General features: G+C 52.6%; 9 protein-coding genes across 9 annotated transcripts; 6 read left to right on the top strand and 3 right to left on the bottom strand.

The window, feature by feature from the left end:
* Nucleotides 1–103: 103 nt before the first annotated feature.
* B0T26DRAFT_657700 (uncharacterized protein) lies at nucleotides 104–1,864 on the top strand (the record flags this gene model as incomplete). Its single annotated transcript, XM_060438804.1, has 2 exons — nucleotides 104–544; nucleotides 608–1,864. The coding sequence occupies 2 exons, from the start codon at nucleotides 104–106 to the stop codon at nucleotides 1,862–1,864; spliced, it is 1,698 nt and encodes a 565-aa protein (XP_060289870.1).
* Nucleotides 1,865–2,536: 672 nt separating this feature from the next.
* B0T26DRAFT_756602 (uncharacterized protein) lies at nucleotides 2,537–4,166 on the top strand (the record flags this gene model as incomplete). Its single annotated transcript, XM_060446123.1, has 3 exons — nucleotides 2,537–2,565; nucleotides 2,626–2,836; nucleotides 3,549–4,166. 3 exons carry the CDS (start codon nucleotides 2,537–2,539, stop codon nucleotides 4,164–4,166), a joined length of 858 nt encoding a protein of 285 aa, XP_060289871.1.
* Nucleotides 4,167–5,181: 1,015 nt separating this feature from the next.
* Nucleotides 5,182–8,660, top strand: B0T26DRAFT_744162 (Frag1/DRAM/Sfk1 family-domain-containing protein; the record flags this gene model as incomplete). The annotated part of the gene is made up of 10 exons (XM_060444371.1): nucleotides 5,182–5,275; nucleotides 5,384–5,551; nucleotides 5,633–5,836; nucleotides 5,876–5,923; nucleotides 6,042–6,168; nucleotides 6,295–6,336; nucleotides 6,424–6,508; nucleotides 6,564–6,609; nucleotides 6,663–6,950; nucleotides 7,075–8,660. 10 exons carry the CDS (start codon nucleotides 5,182–5,184, stop codon nucleotides 8,658–8,660), a joined length of 2,688 nt encoding a protein of 895 aa, XP_060289872.1.
* Nucleotides 8,661–9,856: 1,196 nt separating this feature from the next.
* On the top strand, nucleotides 9,857–10,722 carry B0T26DRAFT_599774 (uncharacterized protein; the record flags this gene model as incomplete). The annotated part of the gene is made up of 2 exons (XM_060435698.1): nucleotides 9,857–10,025; nucleotides 10,139–10,722. Coding segments are annotated over 2 exons (753 nt in total), but the record flags the coding sequence as incomplete, so codon positions are not given.
* A 1,518-nt stretch (nucleotides 10,723–12,240) lies between these two features.
* On the bottom strand, nucleotides 12,241–13,773 carry B0T26DRAFT_756605 (ankyrin repeat-containing domain protein; the record flags this gene model as incomplete). The annotated part of the gene is made up of 2 exons (XM_060446124.1): nucleotides 12,241–13,338; nucleotides 13,573–13,773. 2 exons carry the CDS (start codon nucleotides 13,771–13,773, stop codon nucleotides 12,241–12,243), a joined length of 1,299 nt encoding a protein of 432 aa, XP_060289874.1.
* A 1,401-nt stretch (nucleotides 13,774–15,174) lies between these two features.
* Nucleotides 15,175–16,479, bottom strand: B0T26DRAFT_756606 (uncharacterized protein; the record flags this gene model as incomplete). The annotated part of the gene is made up of 4 exons (XM_060446125.1): nucleotides 15,175–15,536; nucleotides 15,844–15,900; nucleotides 15,998–16,149; nucleotides 16,232–16,479. 4 exons carry the CDS (start codon nucleotides 16,477–16,479, stop codon nucleotides 15,175–15,177), a joined length of 819 nt encoding a protein of 272 aa, XP_060289875.1.
* A 337-nt stretch (nucleotides 16,480–16,816) lies between these two features.
* Nucleotides 16,817–18,713, top strand: B0T26DRAFT_680778 (uncharacterized protein; the record flags this gene model as incomplete). The annotated part of the gene is made up of 4 exons (XM_060440538.1): nucleotides 16,817–16,829; nucleotides 17,009–17,991; nucleotides 18,211–18,394; nucleotides 18,577–18,713. The coding sequence occupies 4 exons, from the start codon at nucleotides 16,817–16,819 to the stop codon at nucleotides 18,711–18,713; spliced, it is 1,317 nt and encodes a 438-aa protein (XP_060289876.1).
* A 1,156-nt stretch (nucleotides 18,714–19,869) lies between these two features.
* Nucleotides 19,870–21,049, top strand: B0T26DRAFT_680779 (concanavalin A-like lectin/glucanase domain-containing protein; the record flags this gene model as incomplete). The annotated part of the gene is made up of 4 exons (XM_060440539.1): nucleotides 19,870–19,914; nucleotides 20,028–20,413; nucleotides 20,509–20,812; nucleotides 20,852–21,049. The coding sequence occupies 4 exons, from the start codon at nucleotides 19,870–19,872 to the stop codon at nucleotides 21,047–21,049; spliced, it is 933 nt and encodes a 310-aa protein (XP_060289877.1).
* Nucleotides 21,050–21,649: 600 nt separating this feature from the next.
* On the bottom strand, nucleotides 21,650–23,273 carry B0T26DRAFT_756609 (uncharacterized protein; the record flags this gene model as incomplete). The annotated part of the gene is made up of 5 exons (XM_060446126.1): nucleotides 21,650–21,692; nucleotides 21,804–22,033; nucleotides 22,156–22,318; nucleotides 22,411–22,609; nucleotides 22,697–23,273. 5 exons carry the CDS (start codon nucleotides 23,271–23,273, stop codon nucleotides 21,650–21,652), a joined length of 1,212 nt encoding a protein of 403 aa, XP_060289878.1.
* Between the last annotated feature and the right edge of the window lie 82 nt (nucleotides 23,274–23,355).

Genomic DNA, 23,355 nt, shown 5'->3' on the forward strand with positions numbered 1-23,355 from the left:
TGCCTTTGCGGAGTGCGGCTACAAATATTACCTACCTTACTCAGTACGAGACGATCGCGACCGGATATCCCAGTCTAGTACCCACCGTATCCAATTTCTCGCCATGGGCCAAGACGCTGCAGTCGGATGGCAAGCAAGCCCTGATCGCCGCAGCACGCTAACCATTATCGAGAACTCCCTCTTCACCATATTCGCCTGCACGTGGAGCATTCAGCATCTCAACGTCCCCGCACCAGGCGAGACTCTTTGGATGACGCTGTCGCGAAAGTGCAAGTGGGCAGCCTTCACCGTATTCTTCCCCGAATTCCTTATGGCGCAGGCCATCCTCGAATTTGTGATGGCCGTTGACGACATGAGCTTGCTGAATAAAATCGAGTGGCGCCAAAGCCTTCCTTGGTGGTATCGTGCTTTTCGACGCATCTCTAGCAACTCGAGTGACGAGGAGACGGCCGTCGGGAGCGAGTCAGAGGTTGCTAGCGGGAACCACGGGCAGCAGTGGACGCTCACACACTGCTACTTTGCAAACATGGGAGGCTTTCACCTGGTTGAGAAGGCCGATTTGTTTTCTGATGTCGGCTCATCTTCCGAGGCTGGCAGGTCTTCCGAGGCCGGCAGGTCTTCCGAGGCCGGCAGGTCTTCCGGGGCTGAAGGGTTTTCCGAAGCTAGCTCTTCCCCAGAGGCTACTGCTACATACATATTCACGGCTGGCCACTTCGCCGATTTCTGGCAAACCGTTGAAATCCCCGAGCTCTCGGAAAAGGACCTCAACGATAGAAGCAAAACAGATTATTTTACCAAGGCCCTTGCCGCCGTACAGATCGCACAGCTGCTTCTGTCTCTCATGGTTCGAACCGCTCGGCACCTTGCTTTCTCTCAGCTGGAGACGCTGACCTTGGCATTCGCAACCTGTGGAGTTCTGACTTATATCTGTTACTGGTACAAGCCACAAGATGTGAAGCGACCTATCAAAGTTCGCCTCCGCCGTGGAGAAGATGCCTTGGCCGTTTTTCAACAGCAGTATTTCGATAGACTTTGGGACGTCCTAACTAACTCCCGAACGAATGACGATAGCCAGTCTGTAGGTCGGATCCGCAACGACACCATCCCAAAGGCTGCGCCGGAAACAACACATTATGCCCTGTACGTATTGGCGATATTGACTGCCGGCTTCGGAAGCATCCACGCTCTGGCTTGGAATTTTGAGTTCCCAACTCGCGCCGAGCAGATAGTCTGGAGAGCCGCAACCCTTGCATCGTCAGCTGTGCCCCCGCTTGCGCTGCTTGCTATCCCGCTCTCCCAGATTCTTGTGCCGTGGGGAAATCCCCGCGAGTTCATGCACAACTGTTTGCGTGCAATGAGAGAATATTCCTGGGGCGTTTACCACAAGGAGCCTGTCCAAGCAGCCATGAGAAGGCTAGAAGAGGCTTTTGATGATATCGAGAAAGGCAAGCGGCACTACGGAGAGATATTCATGGAGGAAGCCGAGGATGACCATTCAGCACTCCTTGCGCAGCTGCTCGATTTTGTTCATGACGAGATAAGCAGAGGCAACCGTTTGAAGCTGCCCGACGATTTTCTCGCAAAGCTCACACAGCTCGCGAGTATCCTCGGCGCGGATGCCCAGTCGAGATGGCCCGACGGAGAACCCCGGACAAAAAGGCTTATCGAGGAAGCTAGGACGAACTTGTATCCCCAGAGGGTTCTCTTTACTCGGCCGGTCAACCTCGCCATTATCTATGCGACGAGCGCCATGTACTGTCTCGCACGTTTGAGTCTCATCGGTGTGGCCTTTGCTAGTCTTAGGCGGATGCCCGATTCTGTTTATGTGACGACTTGGGCGGCGGACGTTCCAAGCCTGCAGTGAAGTATTGGAGCGGGAAAGAGAGGTCACTGTCGATTCTGTAACTGGCCAGCCCTGACAGCACGGAACGACGGGGCGAAATGGACCGGGAGGTCCGAGACTAGAGATAAGACCAAAGAGGCACTCATACGAGGTGAAGTTGGTGATCACGGATTCTAGTATACGCAATTTGAACACGCCAGTAGTGCAGTGTGGACTCTGGTTTCTCTTCGGCGAGGCTAAGGAGGAAGATGTCTATGTCAGAGTACCAGGCTGAGAAGTCAATTTTTGAGAACAAGTGCTTCCACTGTCGAACGCATATCTGTGATATGGTCTCTGAGGGCAATACGTGGGTATTACTGATGGCTTCAGCAAGGCGCTCTGACGGTTCGCCGCTCAAGATCTGGAACGCTCCCGCGTCTGATCTTGTCTCTTAGCTTTGCAGATACCGTACTCTAGTGCGGTAGCCTTTCCATCGGTAGGTTCCCATCCCCCCCATCAGCGCACCGGGCCCAATCGCCGTCACCACCTACCGAGTACCGACATTGCCCCACCAGCAGCTGTAGCAGCGAAGCCAGACCCAGACTGATGGCTCCAGATGACGAAGATGCATCCCTCGAATAGGAGACGCACGAAACTCAGATCCGCAACCTGTTCATTTTGCAAAATAAGACATGGAAGGAAGTTGCCGAGGAAATGAGCGAGAAACACGGTTTCACGGCAACGTATGCAAGCACCCCTGCTTTCTGACCATGTTTCGCAGCTGACTGACCAGCGATTCACAGTAAGAGACAATACAAATATCGCTTTCCTGGTCTCAAAAACGTCAAGGAAGACGAGTGGGCGTATATTGAAGACGAGATCAGGAGCCGAGACGCCCTCGGAAAGCTGTTTTTGCTTGTCTTCACGGCCAACCTCTTCTACCGGGCCGTGTCAGCCGTGGGATTGCTCGCGTCCGAATTGCTCGACCAGGGGTCACTAAACAGCCCTCGAGCCGTGAGTTTACAGCAAAGGAGTCAAGTCCAAATAAAAATGGCTGATATATCAAAAGAGAGCAGACAACATCATCTCAAGAATGGCAGGATTACCGTTCGGACACCGCCGCCACTCTCTATAGCATTAGCATCTTCTCCGCCAAGCCCTACTGGCCCTCAAATCCTCCAGCAAGCGCAATGCAGGGTGGATACCGGCCTAGCAACGGTTTCCTCGTTTCTCCGCCAATGTAGAACTACAACACTGGTGTCCGACGATCCTGGAGAGTGGCTCGATTCTGGGCTTGCCTTTGGTAAGTAATCACGCTAAGCTTAAACACTCCATGAATTTCGCTAATAACCACTGTAAGCAGCCAGTCCTATGTTTTCCTGGAGAACCCCCAGTCCAGTGCAACATGAACTTCAAGAGGCGTTGGACCTCTAGAACGTCTTTCTCACACTTTCACATCCTCGGTCTCCGTCGATTAGGGCAAGCACTGTCCAATCGCTTACTAGCCCTTTCGGTATTAACGTCGCAGACGCCAGCATTCGTGTCATTTCCCACCAAAACCTGGTCACAAATCTACCATGGTTTCAAGTTCTGGCTATGATTGAGAAACAGCCTGGTGAGTATACGAACATGTCTGCTCCTAGGTTCATGTCTGCTAACCTTATGGATAGATTATCATAGCTGGCGTCGTCAAATACCTTCTCCGGCGAGAATTCACGACCCTCAGGGTGCCGCGTCCTCTAACAATCTCGTCGAGAGACGGAAAGTGCTCTCAGATCTTCTTGGATCCCCCGCCCAAAGTTTTGCGGAGCTCGCCACACAGTTCCAGGGGTTCATCCCTGAGCGAAGAGAAGGTGACCTTTCTGAGAAACTCGAGCGGATCGTGGATACCTCGTCTCCCGCTACAAGTGCACTACCAGCACTTTTTGCTCTCACCGCCTTCTTCGCATCCAACAATAGTCTTGACAAGACGAAAATGGACGAATTTCTCCGATGGATCATCAATAATCAGTACTTAGCTTTCCTCCAACGTTTCATACAATTACAAATTCCCACGGTCCATGCTTTTACCAAATATGTCTTCGAATCGGCAATCCGCATCAAGAGTATTCCGGTGCTTAGCGAGCCTTTGGACCGTGGCGTGGACTTCGGAAGCGTCGCCGAGGACATAGACTCAATCGGCGACCATGATTTCACCAGACGCGTCCTTGCGAAGATGGATTCCAAGTACTTCAAGAATGATGTGGGTGGAAGGCTGTTCCATCGATTTGTCAGCGCTGGGCTCTTCGACTTAGCCAAGTTTCTCCTGGACAAAGGAGTCTCTGTCGAGGCCAGAGACCCCTAGACAGGGCGACCCACTTATGCAATCGCCCCCTTTTGCAATCGCCCACCACCATCACGGCCCACCACAAGAATCGTCAAAATACTCAATTATAGGCCAAATTCTATGGAAAAAAGTACATTCTAGTCCTCGTCAATCGCCCTATATTGCTCAAGCCCACGGGCGATAATTTCTTCAGCTTCCTGGACCAGGTGTGCAGGCCTGGACTTGGTCTTCTTGGATCTCTTCTTGGGAGGCTTTTGACTAGCTTTTTGAGCTTCGTCAATTTCGTCAATAGTAGCAAATCTGTCGTTGGCGTCTATTTTGACCCTTTTACGTGAATAGGGCTTTTGGATTCCAACTCGTTGGCTAAGAAGTCGTTTTTTGCCTTCAAAGCAGCGATTTCCGTATTCTTCTGATCGAGTGCCCTCCCTACCTTCGTCAACGTAGTCCTGACGACCCTATCTCGGAGACTAGTGGCCGTCTTGGCTAAGCCCTGTTGCCTGCGGACGTTGTGATCACTTGAGGTGTATTGAAGAGGTCGTTCCGGGTTGCCCGGGTCTTCCGGGGTTGTGTAGATAGGGGGACTAGTTTTGCAGCTTCGTCCCGGACTGCCTCGGGGTCGTCAAGTATACGAGCGGGTTGGAAAGGCCAGATTCCGGTCTTCCGGAAGCCGAATATAATATTCCGGGCTGATATACCCTACGCTAAGGCGTCCCGGTAGAAAAAAAGGAAGCGTTGCTTGTTAATAGGTGCTGAGGCTGTGAAGGAAGCCAATTCGAGGGTTCTTTGGCGAAAATAGGACTTCAAAGCCGAAAAGACAGACCGGTCGAGTAGCTAGGTCTTGTGAGAAGTGTGTGAAGACAAGTATAGTAGGTGTACGCGGTTTCTTTTAGCTAGAACCGCCGTTGCTCGCAACCAACGATCCCAGGCTACTATGTCTGTCTCTTATATCCAGACATTGGCGACCTCGACGGGTACTTTCCGGTTTTGATTTCCGGCACGCTCAAACTCCAGACGCATCATCGCAGAGAGCGCCATGGCATCACGGTACAAGGACAAGGAAACGGGCACCGTCGTGCTCTCTTTTGGAGGCCAATGGGTTAGCTGGACACATACCGCCGTTGCATATGGTGAGTTTTTTGTCTGCCACGCAACTTCTGTGCTGGGATCGACCGACTTATGGCACTATCGGACGAGTCTACTATAGGGCCAAAGGTGCTAACTTCCAGTGCAAAAAGCTGCGTTCCTGAGCGCCCTCATCGTCGGCGTCTCGCTCCACTTCCACAAGATTGTGCAAAACGAGTGGTATGGCTACCCCGAGGAGTGGTTCCCTTCCGTCTCCGCGACCATTGGCGATCGGTACCCCGAGCGGTCCATCTTCATGCTCTTTATTGCCATTACGTCAGGTGCGATATCTGCTCTGCTCCTCTAATCCCCATCTATCCGCGTCCAACAATACGCCGGGCTGACTGTATCATGTCCGTCAGGCCCGAGATTTGCGCTCGTCGGGCTGTGGTACCTTTTGACAGCAAGGCCCGGCCGGACCCTCCCAAAGGCCGTTGCCATTGCCGGACTCGTTCGGACGCTAACGTGCGGGGGGTGGACATACATCACGTCGACCGACGACCATGACTGGCACGACATCCTGATGATCTCGTACCTCGTGTTTACCATTCCTTGGACTGCCGGCTGTCTCGCGCTTAGCCCCCCCCAACGCGAAGGCGATTAAGTACAGGAAATACCTTGCCGGCGCATTCTTTGGCACTTTGTTGCCGTTAGTCTACTTTTTTATCCAACACAAAGTTCATCGGGTCCCGGGAGGTAGGATTGACCATTCCATCCCGCCGTCGGTAGTTGCTTGCGACGTTTGGGTGCGCTGACATACCCCTCTTTCAGCCTATACCACATACGCCTTTTTTGAGTGGTCGCTGATTCTGTTTGACGTTGCCTTCGATGCCGTGACGGCGCTGGACTTCAGCACCTTCGAACTAGTTATCCGGGATGTCAATGGAGCAAACAAGGGGTACGTGACATGGCTTCCAAGATAGCCCTAGCCTCCGTGCACAGTGCAGAAGCCGTGGGCTTGTACGTATCTAGACGGTGTTGCAATGAGACCACGAAGTCAGGTTCTAAAATTGTTTGTCAATAGCTCCAACAAGTCCTCCGTCCTTGCTGCCGTGCTTAAGAAAGAGTAAGCTGGCCTTTTCTTTTGCTTCCCCGGTTTCTCTCTGTTCCCCCACGCCGCCGACGAATGAGAGAGAGGTTGACGTTATAATAGGAAAGAGAGCGCCACAATAGGCGTAATTTCGGCAGGTTTCAGGCTTGGCAACGCCCTCGATATTGCGGCTGATGCGTATCATGGCGTATGTATTGTCTGACCCGCATCCACCAGCAGAAAATTGGTCTAATGAGGTCTAGTTCGTTTTTTGGTCCATTCTGACCAGTTTGGGCGTCGTTGTCTGGTGTAAGTCTGCCAATTTTTATCTTCTCTCAACTAAACTAACCAAAAATGCACAGATTTTCCGCTATGGCACATGGGCATCTCGGGCTACGAAGCATTCGTCATGTCGACCATCAGTCCTGCTCTGCTGGGGCTTAAGTCCGTACGCTCGTTTGTTATCAGCAACCAGCGCGTGTTCCATCTCCTTTCCCTGACCGGTCTGCTAGCGTACCTGGTGGTCAACCCAACCATTCGGCTTTTCACTGTCGGCTTTGGCGTCTCAATGGGCTGTCTTGCCTGGGCTGCGACCTGGTTTTCCGACTCGGTCCCCCGCCAGACTAGAATCCCGCATTCTCGCGTGGATGGTCGGTCTCGTGATGTCGTCCGTCGCCAAATTTGCTTGGTACACCAACAATCCCATATGACCCATTATGCACGGCGACAACGGTGGCTGGAACGCCACTGGTCTTGTTTTGGCCTTCTTTGCAGCTCTGTGTTTTACTCGATGGGCGCCTCTGCAGGCTGAAAATGCTGTTATGAAGAAGAGTGGCTCAGCAGTGCTTTCTGCTTTCGGCATTGGTGGTTTGTTCTTTGCCCTGCATTCCTTGTTGTCGGACACTAGCACCATGATCCTTTGGGTTTGGGATGGGTACCCGATCCGTGGCCCGGTGTCAAACGTTCATGCCTGGTTCACCATTGCCGCCATGACAATTGGGCTGATGATTGGGACCTTCAGGCCTGGTCTCGTCGCTACCTGGACGGCGTTCGGTGTGGGCTCCATTGGCGCTGCAGTGCTGACCCTTTACCAACAGTGGTTTGGCTACTATGGCGCCTTAGCTTTGGCGACTTATCTAACGGCCATTTCGGTGCCGTTGATCGCGAACGCCTCCAAGAAGAGCCCTGCCGTCGTTTTCGGTCTCGGCTTCTTTATCTACAATTTTCTGGTCCTCTTCCATGTCTGGGTCGTTGCATATGCTTTTGTCCCTGGCGGGCCTCTGGTACGCGAACATACGGACTGGATTATGATCACCACGATGCTCTTCATCGGAGCCGGTGTCTTTGATCTGATCTCGGAACAGGCAAGTGCTAGCAAGACAAATATCCGTCGTCGTCCTGGAGCTTCCGGCCACAGGAAGTATCACGTTGGCATACTCGGCCTTCTAAACATTTTGTTTCTTGGCGCAAACTACTTCCGCATCCCTACAAACGACTACAAACCGTATCACGCCGAGGACCGGCTTTTCACAGCTGGTATTTGGACCATTCATTTCTCTCTGGACAACGACATGTGGTCTTCAGAGTACCGGATGCGTGACCTCATCAAGGAGTTGGAAATCGATGTTGTCGGCTTGCTCAAATCGGACCTGCAGCGCGTGATCATGGGCAACCGCGACACGACGCAGTTCCTTGCCGAGGATCTTGGAATGTACGTCGACTACGGCCCGGGGCCCAACAAGCACACATGGGGCGCGGCACTGTTGTCCAAATTCCCCATCCTTAACTCGACGCACCACCTGCTCCCGAGTCCCGTCGGCGAGTTGGCGCCCGCCATCCACGCGACGCTGGATGTCTATGGCACCCTCCTAGACATCTTCGTATTCCACTCGGGGCAGGAAGAGGACGAAGAGGACCGCCATCTGCAGTCCGAGTACCTCGCCAACCTAATGGGTAGCTCACCGCGCCCGAGCGTCCTGCTGTCCTACCTCGTCACGAAACCGCTCGAGGGCAATTACAACACATATGTCTCCAAGACCAGCGGCATGCACGACGTGGATCCCTCTGACTGGGACCGCTGGTGCGAATACATCTTGTACAAGGGCCTGCGCCGCACAGGCTACGCCCGTGTGAGTCGTAGCACCATCACCGACACCGAGCTGCAGGTCGCCAAGTTTGTCGTTCCCCGCCCCGGTGACGACAGCGCCCGCGTCTGGGCAGCCTCGCCTAAGCAGCGAGACAAGAAGACTTCGGAGTCGGACGTTCCCCCGGGGTGGCGCTTCCCCGCTTTGTTCAACGGCGAGGGCGTCCGAGGCCACTTTTACAACGTCTTCAACGAGTCGCGGTATTACAAATACTAATTAATGAGCCGCTTCACGCACGGCTTTTCGTTCTGTTTTTTCCTTCGTTAGTGGAGAAAGGGGGTTATAAAATTGTGTCTGGGGATGGGGAGGGTGGGGCATTGAGGGTAACTGGTCGGTGTATCTGGGGGCTTGGAGGGGGGAGCGGTGTCTTTCTTGGCTTTTTTCTGTCTTGTTTTGGGTTTGGTTTTCGTGGTGCCCTTTCTTCTGCAGCGTCCCGTGTATATATTCGTGTACTACATTAAGGCCCATGGCGATCTCGAGTCTGGTTTCGGTGTATCCCCACAACCTGGTTCGTGAATGGTGGCAGCGGTAATTCTATATACACATCTGGCATGGTCTGTTGAAGAAAACTGCGTTTTTCCTGCTTCATACCTTCCTTTGGTGAAGAGTGCTGTAACCGCCGTATTTTGCTAATTACTTGTCATTAACTTACTGGGCATTGGTCTCTGACTCGGAATAGTTGGGGGGTTGTTTCTTGTAGTCTTACTTAGGCCCTGTCGGTAAAGACTGTAGGAGTTAGTGGCTTGTGTTGTGCAAAGCAATACAGAGTCTAGTTATGCTGTGATACCGCACTGGTGCTTCGCCTTTTTCCACACAATGCTCGATATGGGGGTCTGCTGAGATCTTGGATGCTATTCTGGGTCGCGCCCGTGGTCCTTGTTCCTTTTCGAGTCCTCAAGTTCTCGGCACTTGTTTCGTCTAATCTGTTGCCCCTTTCAATTTTTTGGATCCTCTTGTGGCTGCCACTTCCGGTCGTCCTTCTGTCCTCGAGTAGTCCTAGAACAGTCAACTGTGCTTTGCTGAGAATACGAACCGCCATCAGAGATTTTGGTCGTTTTTGTCACTGCCCGGCTATCTTACTACAAACCGACTGTTTTGGTACTGGATGCCCGAAGATGGATCCGATCAGCGTCATTTCGGTCATCGACGCCGCGGGGAAGGTTATTGAAGTGTTGAAGAAGTACATCTCGTCGGTCCGTGATGCTCCGCACGAACTTCAACGCATGCTCGTCGAAACCTCTGCCACCGAGGCCGTGCTGGGCAATCTCAGCTTTCTTCCGGAATGTAGTGACAAAGAAACCACGCTGCACAGCCTGGCCGACGCCATCAGTGAATGCAGCAAATCCATCTCCAAGCTCGCTGCGCTCTTGCCCGACATTGACAACCCAGATGTCTCGTCCTCCGATGCCCCGACGAAAGGTGGCAGAGCAAACGCCATGTTGACGGCGTTGGCCTGGCCCTTTAAGGAAAGCAAGGCGAAGAAACTCCTGAGCGAGTTGAAGCAGTACAAGGACACAATCAGTTTGGCGTTGGCCACGGAGTCTATTTGGGATACTAAGGCAATCTTTGCCACCCTAACAGGTAAGGATATTTTGAAGCCATGTTTGGTTTTTGCCTGGGGGGCTGTGATAATGCAACTGTTGTTTCCCAGGCTTCGATAGTCATGTCACGTTCTGGGGCTAATTTTGATCTAGAGATGCAGCAGCATGAAGTCTACAAATGGCTCTATGTCACGGATCTGTCTCCGTTGCATCACAAGGTAGGTGATTGCTACGAGGCCGGGACTGGCGACTTGGTATTTCGTTCAGACCAGTGGAAATCTTGGCTGGAAGGCGATTCACGTTCGGTTTGGATCCATGGAATCCCTGGAGCCGGCAAGACCATCTTGGCATCGCATATAATTGAGGCACTCACTATACAGTTTGATGAGATAGACAACACTTGTGTCGTCTACTACTATTACTACTATGGCCACAACCAAGATGAAGCCGCGCCATTTCTGAAGTGGGTTCCCAACCAGCTTTGCCGTCGGGCAGAGAAGGTCCCCGGCTACCTCTACAAGCTCTACTCTCTTGGCTCAGAGCCTAGTTTTAGCAGTCTTCTCCGCGCCTTTGAGGAAATCACGGATACCTTTGACAGGGTATTTCTCGTTGTGGATGCCGTGGACGAAAGCATGCCACGACAAAACATTCTCAGAGCTATTAGGGATCTTGCAACCGACGAAAGGTTCCGAAACGTCCATATCCTTTTGATTAGTCGAGAGTATATCGATATTGAAGATGTTCTGAAGGAATTTGCCAAGACGGTATTGATGAGGAATCCTCTTCTCGATGACGATATTAAGCTATTCGTCAGAGCCCAAATGGGGACGAGCCCGAGAATCAAAAACTGGCCCCCAGCTCTCAAAGAGGACGTCTTTGATGCTTTATCGGCCAAAGCGAAGGGGATGTAAGTATTGGTTTAAGATCTGAGAAGTATGGGAGCGCTATGCGGACCAGCAAATAGGTTCCGCTAGGTTGTGTGCCACATTGATGCGTTGCAACGTCTAAAGCTTGATGAAGGAGTCGTCAACAAAGCACTGGCAAGCCTGCCCGAGACTTTGAATGAAACGTATCAGCGGGTTTTCTCGAAAATTTCTATCACCGAGCCCCGAGGCTATGTTCGACTTGCATTAGGGTTAATGCTTCTGCACGATAAACTGTACGAGGACTGGGACATCAGCCGGCACCTCTCGAATGGCATGCCGCTCCCAATCCTTGTTCAGGCAGTACAAAAATGCTTTACCAATTCCAACCCTTACGCTTTCAACAACTTATGATTTAGATGAGCAATTTCTCTTTGAATATTGCGGCTGTCTGATAATTGTTAATGATGAGCCAGAATTTGGATACACCATCGTGAGAGCCGCACATTACACTGTCGTGGAATTTTTGGAGTCGACTCACCATACGGCGGCAGCGGAATTGTTCCTGTGGGATGAAGCGCATATTAACGACTTCTTCATAAATATGATCATGCTTGAAATCTTAAACTCGGGCCCCGAGTTAACCAAACTTAGCAAGGAATTTGGTTGCCACCCCGAACTACTCGAATTACGCAGCCGAATAGACCAAGGCCGGACCACCGAGCTGATTGCACACCGCCAGAAACTATTTTTGAGAGTCTGGAAGCAGAACTTTACCTGCTACTCCATCACATCGTTCTTAATTCTGCTATTGTCATGGGACGGTGTGGTACACTCTGAGCTAGTGTAGCTCCTCAGGCAATTTCACCTCAATTGTCTTGGCTCGGCTCCTGACAGCACTTTCGACAGCTATGCTTTCGATAAGTACCTACCTTCACACGTGCGGCCGGTGGCGAGTTACAATGACCACACATAGGTAGTTGTTCTTCTTCCTAATAAGATGACGGAAAAATAGAAAATTGGCCGTTGCAACTCCTCAATAGCCTTTGAGTAACCATTCCGCAGACCTGGGCCGGCTCCACTGAGCTTACAGGCATCGGGTGGACTGTGTTGGGCTGTCGGGGGAATGCGAGACCGAATCGAATGGTTCGCTCGGTAATTCTCTCCACATGGGAGGGTCAGATCCCTCTATAGGACTCGCGACAGCCACCCGCTGTGCAAATTCCGACAGGGCACCAAGGACTTGAACTCGAACCCAAGGGAGCGGAACTGGTCTCTCAAAATTAATGAGCTATAAATGAGCCCTGATCTAGAATCCGCCACGGCATCACAAATCCACCTAATTACCTCTATTAGTATATAATCACAGTCCAACAGACTCAGGTCGGCACTTTAAGCAGAACGCTTGGAGGCGTCTCCTAGGGCCTTTCGTCCGTTGAGAGCCTCTATCCTACCCTCAACATATTGTCTGAGCTCAGAAGACTCCATGAGCTCGTGCGGCAAGAAACCCCTATTCTCACGCAAGTCAGTCCTTGCGTCCATAGAGAGCAACAGCAGAACCAGGTCTGCAATCCCCCTCCAGCAGGCTAGATGCAATATGGTGTTGCCCATCCCATCCCGCAGATCCTTCAAGTCTTCATATCCGTCTAGCGCAACTAAGAGATGGACGACTTTATTCATACACTCCGTCTCTGAGAAGCTGTCCCAGTGGCCCTTCACGTATTGCGTCCAGAACAAGTCGTTATGCGCCTCCTTTGGATCGTGGAAAGCTAGGTGAAGCGGTGTGCTGCCGCCGCAGTCCCTATCTCGAGGCGACAACCCCTTCTTCAACAAGACTTCGAGAATTCTCTCGCTTCCGGGTATCTGGTTCTGGCAGGCAAAGTGGAGAGCGCTCCTCCCTGTGTCGTCCAGTACAGTCGGATCTGCGCCGTGATCGAGCAGCCACTCTACCGCCTCTGGAGCGCCGTACCCGCATGTTATATGTAGGGGCGTCCTATCCCACTCGTCCCGCGAGTTGACGTCCATCTCCGAGAGGAGGTCCAAAACCTCGGGGTTTTGGAAGTTTTGGGCCGCCAAGTGAAGCATTGTGATTTTATCTGGACCGATAACGTTGATGTTGGCACCGGCTCCCAAAAGCAAGTTAATGCTCTCCAGCGTGCCAGTGGTAAATGCCGTGTGAAGGGGAGTGAAGCCGCGTGCATTCATGGCGTTTGGATCTAGCGAGTCACAGCCGAGTCCCAATAGGTACGCGAGTACGGACGATGATGTGTTTATTGCAGCAAAGTGCAGTGGCGTGCTGTCCTCCCTGTCTGTTATGTTCAGTGGGCCCGCCTGCTCCCTTAACTTCTTGATAATCACCTCAACCATTTCCAAGCTCCCGGCTGTGCATGCAATGTGGAACAAGCTCAGGCCTGTCTCAGAGCGAATCTGTACGTAAACGGTCTCCCGAAGGATGGTGTCCATGATCTGGGCGGATCTAGCCGACAGGGACTAGAGAAAGATTGGCACCGAGATGTCGGAGAATAGAGAGGGTTCAAACCCATTCTGTGCGAGTAGCATGATCACCTCGGTTGTCTCTTTGCGCGCATCTTCCGTTGGTTTATCATTCTGAAGGAGGAAATTATTTCGAATGGCCCCCCCAATGCCAATAAGTGCTCGAGAGGTTCGCGACTTGCTATGCTTGAGGCTCGGTGCGGACCTTGGGTGTTGCCATAGTAGCCTTACGATGTCGAAGCTGAAGGACGAAGCGGCGGCTGTGAGAGGATCGTAGTATATGCCACCTGTAATGTCGGGATTTGCTCCGTGGTCCAGGAGGAGTTTTGCGGCATCTGTGCTGCCGGCGCCAGCGGCAACAGTAAGAGCCGTCCCGTATGGCAAGTGAACGGTATCAATATCGTTTATGACGTCTTCGAACTCCAACAACATTCGAACCACCTCCGTAGAGCCCACGAAAGCTGCGAGACAAAGATAGTTCCCGAACGTCGGGATGTGGTCATTGAGATCCACCCCACCCGTTGTAAATTGATATTTGACAAAGGCATCCTGTCCTGAGTAGATACAGGCAGAGGTGATGGTCGATAGAGTCGATATTGGTAGACCCAGTTCATGTCTTCCAATTATCTTGCGAAGCAGACTCCAGTGGTTGTGGCGTCCAGTAAGCCTTGATCTCTTCTTCATTCTCGGTCTGGATCTGAACAGCCTGGCAGCTGAGATGAATGCTAAGGATAGAGACAAAATCTATGAATGGGAGTCGTGCCGTGATACTGTCGAGGCTCTTGGTTCGCAAGTAGTTGAGACCTTGATTGTCCAGTTCCTGAGCCAAATGAAGGATTTCTTGGCATCGCAGATATCTTAGACACGCCACAGAAAGAATTTCGGATCCTCGTTTGTGCAGTTCCTGTCCTGAGAGCACAAGAGAAGCACTTGAAACTTTCCGATTCGCCAGGAAATCCTTTGCGGTCGAGTGGTAGAGCTGGACTCTCCCGTTTCTGTCCAGGGACTCATCTTTACCGTCAGAATCGTTTAGCTCCTTTACAACCAAGAGACGACTACACCGTTCCTCTATGTGACTTCTCAGGATAGCATTAGTCCTGATGAAGTCGTCGTGTCGCTCAACGTCGGCCTGAGAGGCGCATTCGCTTTGCAGCCCAAATCCGAGGACATATCTGAAGTCATCTAGATAGATTGATTCCGTTGATGCGAGGACAATACCGAGCATGTCATTGGTCTCCTCGACGTGCTCGTCATCAATACTTGGCAGGAAGCTCTCATATAGACCTTCCATTTCCTTAGGTAGCCTTGCCAACCCGCGCTTGACGTCACCAAGGCTATTACTCTTCTTATTTAAGAGCGACACGGCATATTCGATCTATAACCAACAGCCGTCAGCTTTCTCAATGACGTCGGGGAGAAGCTCTGTCCACTGCCTTTCGTCGAACTTCGAGGCCCCCTCCTCGAAACAGTTGCGGATGTAGATGGTAAGGTCATTGCCACTTTGGTACGGATCCGTACTCGATTCCAAGGCCGGGAATTCTCGAGACGAGACTCTGATCGCTGTTGGCGTTTGCTGTGCTTGAGAAGCAAACCTTGACATTAACGAGGGATTTTGGTTTGCAATAGGCGCGGAGGATGTTAATGAAGTCTCCTTCGACCGTGTTTGATTGCGTCGATGTTAGCTTCGTATTGCGAGTTGTCCACGATACGCTGGAGGGCAGCCTGGGGCTCGTGCTCACTCTAGTCAACGTGAAGAGTCTCTCTGTCGCGGAAGTCGGGAACGTAGTCCAGCATTGTGCTGTAGTCGTCGCGAATCCATTTGAACAGAGCCGGCTACAATTTGAGGATCCTTGCCAGCACAACTCTAAGCAGTCCCTCAAGACTCTTCCCAAAGTCGCTACCAAGCTTGTTGAAGAAGAAGCCGATGACAATCTCGCCGTCGCCCCTTTTTCTCTTGTACTCAGTAAACAGGTGCTTCATCGCTACCGACTTTCCGGAGCCAGGTTTGCCTCTGATCCAGCACATCCCGCTCTTTTCGGTGAGCCATTTGCTAAGATCGTTGTCGCTGTCGTCTTGCCACATCCATTTCAAGCTGCCGACGTAAGGGTCTTTGATGTTCTGACGCCAGTGTTTAAACCAGCCCGCACCACTCGATGTCTCGGCCGTATCGTGGCGTAGCAGAGTCCTGATGCATTCTGCTTGTACAGGATTCAGTTAGTACATGTTTTTGGCAATCTCTGATCGAGTGCATTATCACGACTTGACGATATTACATGCGGAACGGGATGTCGGCATTAGTTCCATTCAAGTAAGATGCAAGAGCGTCGCAACACGTAAATCAACCTGGAAGAGCAGCCTGTCTAGAGTCTACATAGAAAGTGGGGGACGTACCGTTACATTCCAACTTCATCTCGTCTGGACCCAGACATGATTAGTTCAGGCCGTTTGAACGCATGAGGGAATAGCAGGCATGAACGACCAGAATCTAGGTGTCGTGCTTACCACTAAGATAAACGGGAGCTCGGTTCACTGACGTTGGCAGTGAGTCTGATTCTATGACTGCCAAGTATGAGTTAGCGAGGCCGCATGAATTAACGGTTTTCTAGTGGAAATAACTGTGAGGCAAAGAAAGCCAGAACCAAGTATTCCAACTTACGTTGCCTTTGGCTGAGCCGCTCTGAACAACGATCCAGTTCGAACTGTCTGGCCTGATCCGTCTCAAGATACTCGAATGTCGCAACTTCAATCAAGTCGACCTTTTCGTGCTCATCGAGGGCCACATTCTCCAATCCATCCAGGACGTTAAATCTAGAATAGACCAAACTCAGCACGCTTCCTTGAAGAGTATCCCCAGATGCTTCTAGGGAGTGTTGAGATGGGGCAGACCTACCTGAAGTACTTCTGCTCTCCACTCTTAGGAATGAGAGACCGATGCTCCGTAGCGAAATTGGCGGCTGTTTCCTCCGTTTCCGTTACGAGGTCCTCCAAAGTCTTGGACAGAAACTTATATGCCGACTTGTCTATGCCTCGGATGTTCGGCCTGCCCGTGCTAACCGAGACAACGCAGTTCACTATGTCGTCTAGCAGTCCATCGTCATTCGCCCACATGTCCTGGCCTAGCTGCCACACCAGTGGCATTGGGTCATTAGTACCCAGTGCACCGTCGACGTAGACTTTTCCATTAGCTTCCAAGGGTGGGAAAACTGTCGAGGCCGCTGATGTCGCAAGCGCGGCGGTCGAAGGTGGTGGGCTGAGCCTCCGCCACTAAACTCTAGTGTGCGAGGAGTGCCAGAAGCTTCTTGGTTGGCTGTAGAATCGCCCAGTGATCGTGAGGAGCCTGGCCCTTGTATATTTACCCAAAACTGTCTTGAACAAATCCGAATATCAAAGCCCGATCTTGCATTCAACGCCGTGTCGCCTGATCTATGCACTTTGGTCGGATACCACCACAGAAAAATCTCCTAACTTCTTCGAGATGGACTTCATTGGTGAGTTCGCAGCCTTACTACGCTAGTACGCTGTACGGGTATCGTCGTGCTGGTCCGACAGTTTGAACTTCCTCCCCTGTCAATAGCGGCGATCACTTTGCCTCGGCATGCCTCTGACATCTCGGGCATGGTGCAGGCATGAGAGATTGCTTCACTAACATGGACCTCTGCATACCTAGATGAAGTCGCCGACAATATCAAGGAGGGTCTCTTCCACTTGGCGAAACGAGACAGGAACCAGCAGCAAACGTCCTATGGTAAAAAAGCCCAGTCGAAGTCGTTCTTCCGCGACCGCAAGAATGAAGGCAAAAACGAGATCCTCTATACCGATCAGGTGCCGGTCATGTTACCGGATAACAAGAAAGCTAAATACGACAGCCTCTGCATTCAAAAATTCAAGGACTCGACACAGAGCTTCATTTCGCACGGATTCCAGGCCCACAAAACCACACACATCAAGATCCAGAGCCGGTTTCTCTGCGCAGAACTTCGTCCCATCTTCCGAGACTATGACGTTGATTTTAACGATGAGGACGGCATCTTGACCTTTGAGCCGTTCGAGCCCCTTTACTTCAAGAGGTACGACATATGGCGTCGGGCTCGCCAGCTCGAAGAGAGTGTCGAGGACGACGCGGCGGGGGCAGAGGCTCAAGAGCATCTGGAATTCATCATCAAAGATGTACTAAATGACGACATGTATGACTTGATCAAGGACGCGGACGAGCTTCATGAACAAGGCCAGATTACTTGGAACCTACTATGGACACTGTTCCCTCATCACTCCCTCGTGATTGCAAATAATGCATGGGGTTACCAACAGGCCTACCAGGTCCTCGGGTTCAAATATATCAAGGATGAAACCATGTCACCCTTATTCTTCGACATCACTTATCAATACATTCACTTCGACGCTTTTCGATATAGGTTCGTCAAGGCCAATCTCACCATTCCGCACTTCACTGGAAAGCGCCGTATCAACGAGCTTGACGTCTACCCAACCGACCGAGTTCCGAATCCAACCAAGCTCAGGAGCGAACTAACGGCACGCGGCAGATTGATGCTAGACTACCAAGATGTGCATCATATCCAGATCCTACCAGCACTACTTGATAGCTCTCGTGAAAACTATGACGAGATTCTGAAGGACCTCGGCCGAGCTGACGTGTGTATAACTTAAGTCGTCTCTGGAAACTATCCTCGCTGACCAGTGATATAGAACCATGGACGGGCGATTGTCGATTTTTTTACCGGAGCTCGGCGAAACGACCGATGGAGGCGAAGCGTTAAGCCTCTGGACGAATCAAAAACTATTCTCTCCGGCCATTCAGCAAAATGGAAAGGGAAGGGACGTCAAATCTCATTAGGTTACGAATTTGAACAGGCTATCAGCACACAGCCTTCCCAAGACTCACGAAGACCTGCGTCTGGGTCTGCGGTGGACTCACGGAGGAGGCCTAGCAAGGAGACACAAGCCATGAACAGAATACTCGTCGAAATGGAGGACGACAACCTGCTGCTCACGTGCCCGCTTCTACACGCCTTTTCGCTCCGGTCAAAAAAGTGGAGTAAGTTTAATTCCTCGATTCTTGCGTATTTCACTGCAAATATGGTCTTTGGGCGCATTGGTGATTAGGCTGCCAGGTCATCGTGGACGGATGCCCGTACCAATCCGCTGGACTCCGATGGACGTATATGCTAATTGATACTCCACTCAAAGTTGCCGTAAACGTTGAATCTGTCGGCCCAGTCGCTTTCTACGACAATGCCTACGCTCACCTCGTTGCGGATGACAATCGGAAGTCACTGCTTCTCTCGCTGGTTAAGAGTCAGCTCATTGTCTCGGAAGTCCCCGAAGACCCTATTCCAGAGAAAGGGTTCATCTAAAACTGCAACTAATCTTGTTCATTGCTAATTTATACAGGCCGCGGGCTCTATTGAGAGCGTCTATGGACAAGGGTATGCCATCGAGCGCGGGTATGGATAGGCGAGCAAGATGGGAAGGAGGAGCTCGAGGTCCAGGAGAGAAGAGGAGATTAGGACGAGGAGTGTATGTTTGGACGCGCGTCGGGATACCGTTCCCAAGGCCGAGTGACTAGAAAGGCTTGACGGGCTCACTACCAGATGGGTCCATGGCTGCAACCAAAAGCGGGTCCTGTCGTCAAAAGCTAACCAAAGTGAAATACCGTAGGCACTTGTAGAAGTCCCCCTCCCCTTTATTCTTCCTATCTTCCCTTTTCCTGTCTTGCTATTACAGTTTAAAGCCTGGTTGGGCTGTGTATGGTAGGCTGTGCAGAGGAAAGAAGGGCAGAGGAAAGAAGGGAGGAGACCTGCGGGAATCTTTGTAAAAAATAAGAAATCATAACGTAACGAAAACTAGACCACGCTCTAATCTCATATCCTGCGCGCGCACTGATGAGGTAAAAATTGAAGGCGGCGGCAAGTCACACTGATGGTTACGTGCCCGCCGCAGATAACTCTGCTTGTGTCTGTTGGGTGCCAGTGCTTGTATTTTCTAGCGCCAGCCTCCAACTAACACATCCCGAATATTGCACAGGTCATGGAGTTTGGCAGCATATCATCGCCGGTGAGGCAACCAATCCATGTTGTAGTTGAGAAGTATTGATTTGGTTGAGGGTGTAGGTGATAGAGGGCTGCAGGTAATAAAAGACTGAAGGTGGCATCATGTTGGCACGGCTCGTGGTGTTCACTGCACAGTTCAATTTTTTAATGCAAGTGGGGCCTTACTTGGGCCTCAAATATCGCCGTATTCAGCTGTGTTTCTTGGCTGTTACACCGGGTTCCGGAGCCACACCCTTCCAGCAAGGAGAGCGAATGGCCAGACCGACGTGGGGAACGTGCAGAAGATGCTGATAGAGGAAGCTAGAGCTGGAAAAGCATAAATAATCAAGTCCCTTCCCCGGCCTTTTAATCAACGGCCTTAGACTTTTATTACAAACCCAGCGCCAGACTCGAATTTTCTACCCAAATTATCTCTTCTACCCCTTTCAACCCCTTCCGTCGTCAAGCTCAACCCGTAACCATGTCTCTGTCGTATCGACCCGCCAACGACCTTCTTCCCCCAGGGGTCACTCTGCCTACCCCCCCTCCTGAGGGTTTCAACCCATTGGAGGCAAGCAATGACGACCTGATCAAGCATGGCCTGCCTCCCAACCCGGCGTGGATGACTCTCCGGAGCAGCTCCTCTGGTGGGAAAATGTCTGCTCGAGCGCTGGCTCGTTTGTGACGCCTGGCTTCGAGTCCCTGTTCACTCCCAAGGTAGACGACAAAACCGGGGACGAGCCCTCCAGGAACTGGTCGGGCGCCGTCATATCCGCAACTAAGAATTACAGCTTCGACCGAGTCTGGGGCTCTTGGACCGTCTCGCGGCCGCACCCAGACAACTGGGCTTGGAAGCCGCAATACTGGAAGTCGGCCGAATTCGCCGCCGGCACCTGGGTCGGCATCGATGGCGAATATGAGAACGGCAAAGGAAGCAGAGACGTCCTACAGGCCGGCGTTGGCCATCGGTGCATCGTCTCGACGCACCAGGACACCGAGTACAAGATCCACCCCTGGTGGGAATGGTAGGTAATCAATACGAAAGATTGTCCTATAGAACAGAGAGCAAAAACAGAAAAAAAAAAGAAAACAAAAAAGAATTAACATGGGCGAAAACTAGGGCGCCGGAGCGGCCGTGGACCATCACCGGCTTCCAGATCGCAGAGGGCGATCTCGTCAGCGTTTCCGTCTTTGCCGAGACGTCGACGACGGCACACATCCTCTTCAACAACCTCTCCGCGTGCACGTACACCAGCTTTAATGTCACGGCCCCCGGCACCACCGAGCTGAAGGGCAACTGCGCCGAGTGGATCGTCGAGGCCCACCACCCGCTGTCAAGGGGAAAGCCCTCCATGTCGTATCTCGGCGCCACCTTCTTCTTCAACTGCGGCGCGATCGAGAAGGCGGTCGCCGATACCCACGGAGTCTCCTTGTACAGGAACCTCTAGGGCGCGACGTTCAAGGAGATCAAGCAGGGCGATGTCCTGTCCACTGCGGTCCGCGCCTACTCCAACGACGTCGTCCTGGGCGTTGTCGCGGAGCGCAGAGTCCATAGCCACAGGATCGTCTACACTCCCCCTGGGTCGCTATGGGCAAGGATCAGGATACTAGGACAGCAAGTCCGGCCCTTGGGCTTTGTGGCCTTTGCGCCAATTGATTAATGGCACGCCTGGAGGTACATGTGTTCGGCCAGGGCAAGATTGTTTCATCTATCTAGGTCAGGCGACTCGTTAGCCTTGATTGGAATCTGGACCGGTTTGGTTCGGAGGATGCTGGTTATTTGGTACTTTAGTTACTTGGCCGTGATCACGTCTTTATACCTGGAGGTAGGGGTGACGGTTTGTGAGGTACCTACCTTGGGTATGCAGTTTTACTCTGCCGCCTGCGAAAGTGCGAATTTAACACTTATTTTCCTATCTGGGTTGGGAATAGCCTCAAATCCACTGTGCGTGATATCCTAGCCCAGCACATCCAAGCCACTGTTCGAGCCTCTGGGCGGACGGCGGCCTTTGGCTCTCCCTCCCCCAGACGTAAAATGGCAACTACAACGACAATCGGCAAAACTATGCACTTTCAGAGGCGCGCACAAGTGCATTCGCTAGGTTCTTACGCATGTGAATGAAAACTTGTTTGCGATTGATAACAGGGGCGGCGTTCAATCTCTGCTGCTCAACCTGTCTATCCTCTTAGCCGCAGCCGGCTGGGTAACTGTCTTCGGCTCCTGGCCCAACTTCCATCTCTGGGCAGAATACCTGCCTTATCTAGGGCTGGTTCTGAACAAAGACGACCAGAACAGCGGAAAAACTGGCAACTCGCAGGAAACGAGCAGACCCGCCAATTAGCATAGGTAGGTAATTATACAGCCGCGTATCAGAACCGTAGAGACCGGAGAAAGGGAGGGGGGGCCACACATACGCGGCCGTGGCAGTGAAGACGTGAACCCTCGACGTGGAGCAGTCGGTTAGGGCCATCAGCATGACGGCGAAGGCGACGGTGAAGCCGCCAATGTAGAGCAGGCGCTGCAGCATGTGCTCCTGCTGGGCCAAGATGGCAATGGCTAGCGTCGGCAGCACGCAGGCCACGATGGTGGCGGTGAACGAGGCCACCATCTGCATTGTCGAGCCGGCGTATATTGCGGGGACGTCCTGTGTGTCATTTGCATTTGATTAGGTATTGACTATCAGTTCTGAAAGATAGCTATGGCACTCGGAGCGGCATAGTTGGACCGGGTGAAAAGGGGCAATAATAATTATGAATAGGCTCTTACGTCGTTGTCGGCGCTGCTTTGCCTGCTAGTGGCGGAAGTGTTATTGTTAGTCGCCTTCTCGGGATCGCCATCGCCTTCAGCCCGGGGCTGGGGGTTCCTGAGGGTGTGCCAGAAGGGAATCCACTGGTAGCCGATCCAGCGCGTGAAACCGTCGTCGGCTCTGCTGCAGGCGGCGGCGGCGGCCACGAGATCGAGGCCTTCGGGGGGGGGCCGGGTAGGCGCGGCCAGAGCGGATTGCAGAAGAGGAAGAGGAACTTTTGCCACAGCGTGCCATCAGCGCCCGGTTTGCGGTAGTCGGCGGCCGCCACGTCGCCGCCCCAGGCGTCGCTGCCCGCGCCCCGGGTCGAAAACGCGCCGCAGTCGGCCCGCCGCAGCCACTCCCGCAGTGTGTTCACGTTGAGCGTCTCGGGCTCCGGCAGCGCCGACACCTGGCTGTACAGCACGAGGCACTCGTCTGGTTTTGGCCGACACGGTGATGAGCATCCATCCATCGCCTTGGCTAGTCAATGCAGGCCACAACCGCCACATGGAATTGTCTTACTGTATTCTTTCAGCAGTCTCCGCATCTTCACCACCAAGTTGACCTGCTTTGCGTCTTCGTCGTCGGCGTCTGCGGGGTCGGCGCTGTCTAGCAGGTCCGTCAGGTTCTCGGCAAATTTTGCGTACCTCTCGTCGGGGCTACCCTCGGCCTGCGGCTGCTGTCGCACGTAGTCGGCCTCCTCGGCCTCCTCGAGGTCCTTGGACAGCCTGGCGAGCTCGACTTGGTAGTAGAGCAGGTTCTTGATGTTGAGCTCGCGGAACCGTGCAAACGACTCGAGCCCGGGGTTCATGGCCATCAGCTCGGCGAGCCGCGGCCATCCCCGCGTCTTCCTCAGAGACCGGCGCTGAGGTCGATGCCGGCCTAGCCTGCTGCTGCTGCTGCCGGCCGTCCCTGCTGGCTGTGGGGTGGCCGGCGCCTGCCGGCCTCGGAGCAGCGACCGCTGAGAGTTAGTCGTCGCGCTTGTCTGGTGCGTGTTGTGGGAATGGTCCGAGCCAGGGCTGTCCAGTACCGACGAGAGGACCGTGTTGGTGATGGATCGAGCATCAAAGTCTGTTACCGACAGGGCCAGGGATGCCATCTCTGCTACTCTAACTGGTCCTTGCTTGGACCAGAGTGTGTTGTACGTGCTGTGGTGTGTTGTTACGTTGAAGCAGCAAAGT

Source organism: Lasiosphaeria miniovina, assembly GCF_030549165.1.
Source record: "Lasiosphaeria miniovina strain SMH2392-1A chromosome Unknown B0T26scaffold_8, whole genome shotgun sequence".
NCBI classification, from domain to species: domain Eukaryota; kingdom Fungi; phylum Ascomycota; class Sordariomycetes; order Sordariales; family Lasiosphaeriaceae; genus Lasiosphaeria; species Lasiosphaeria miniovina.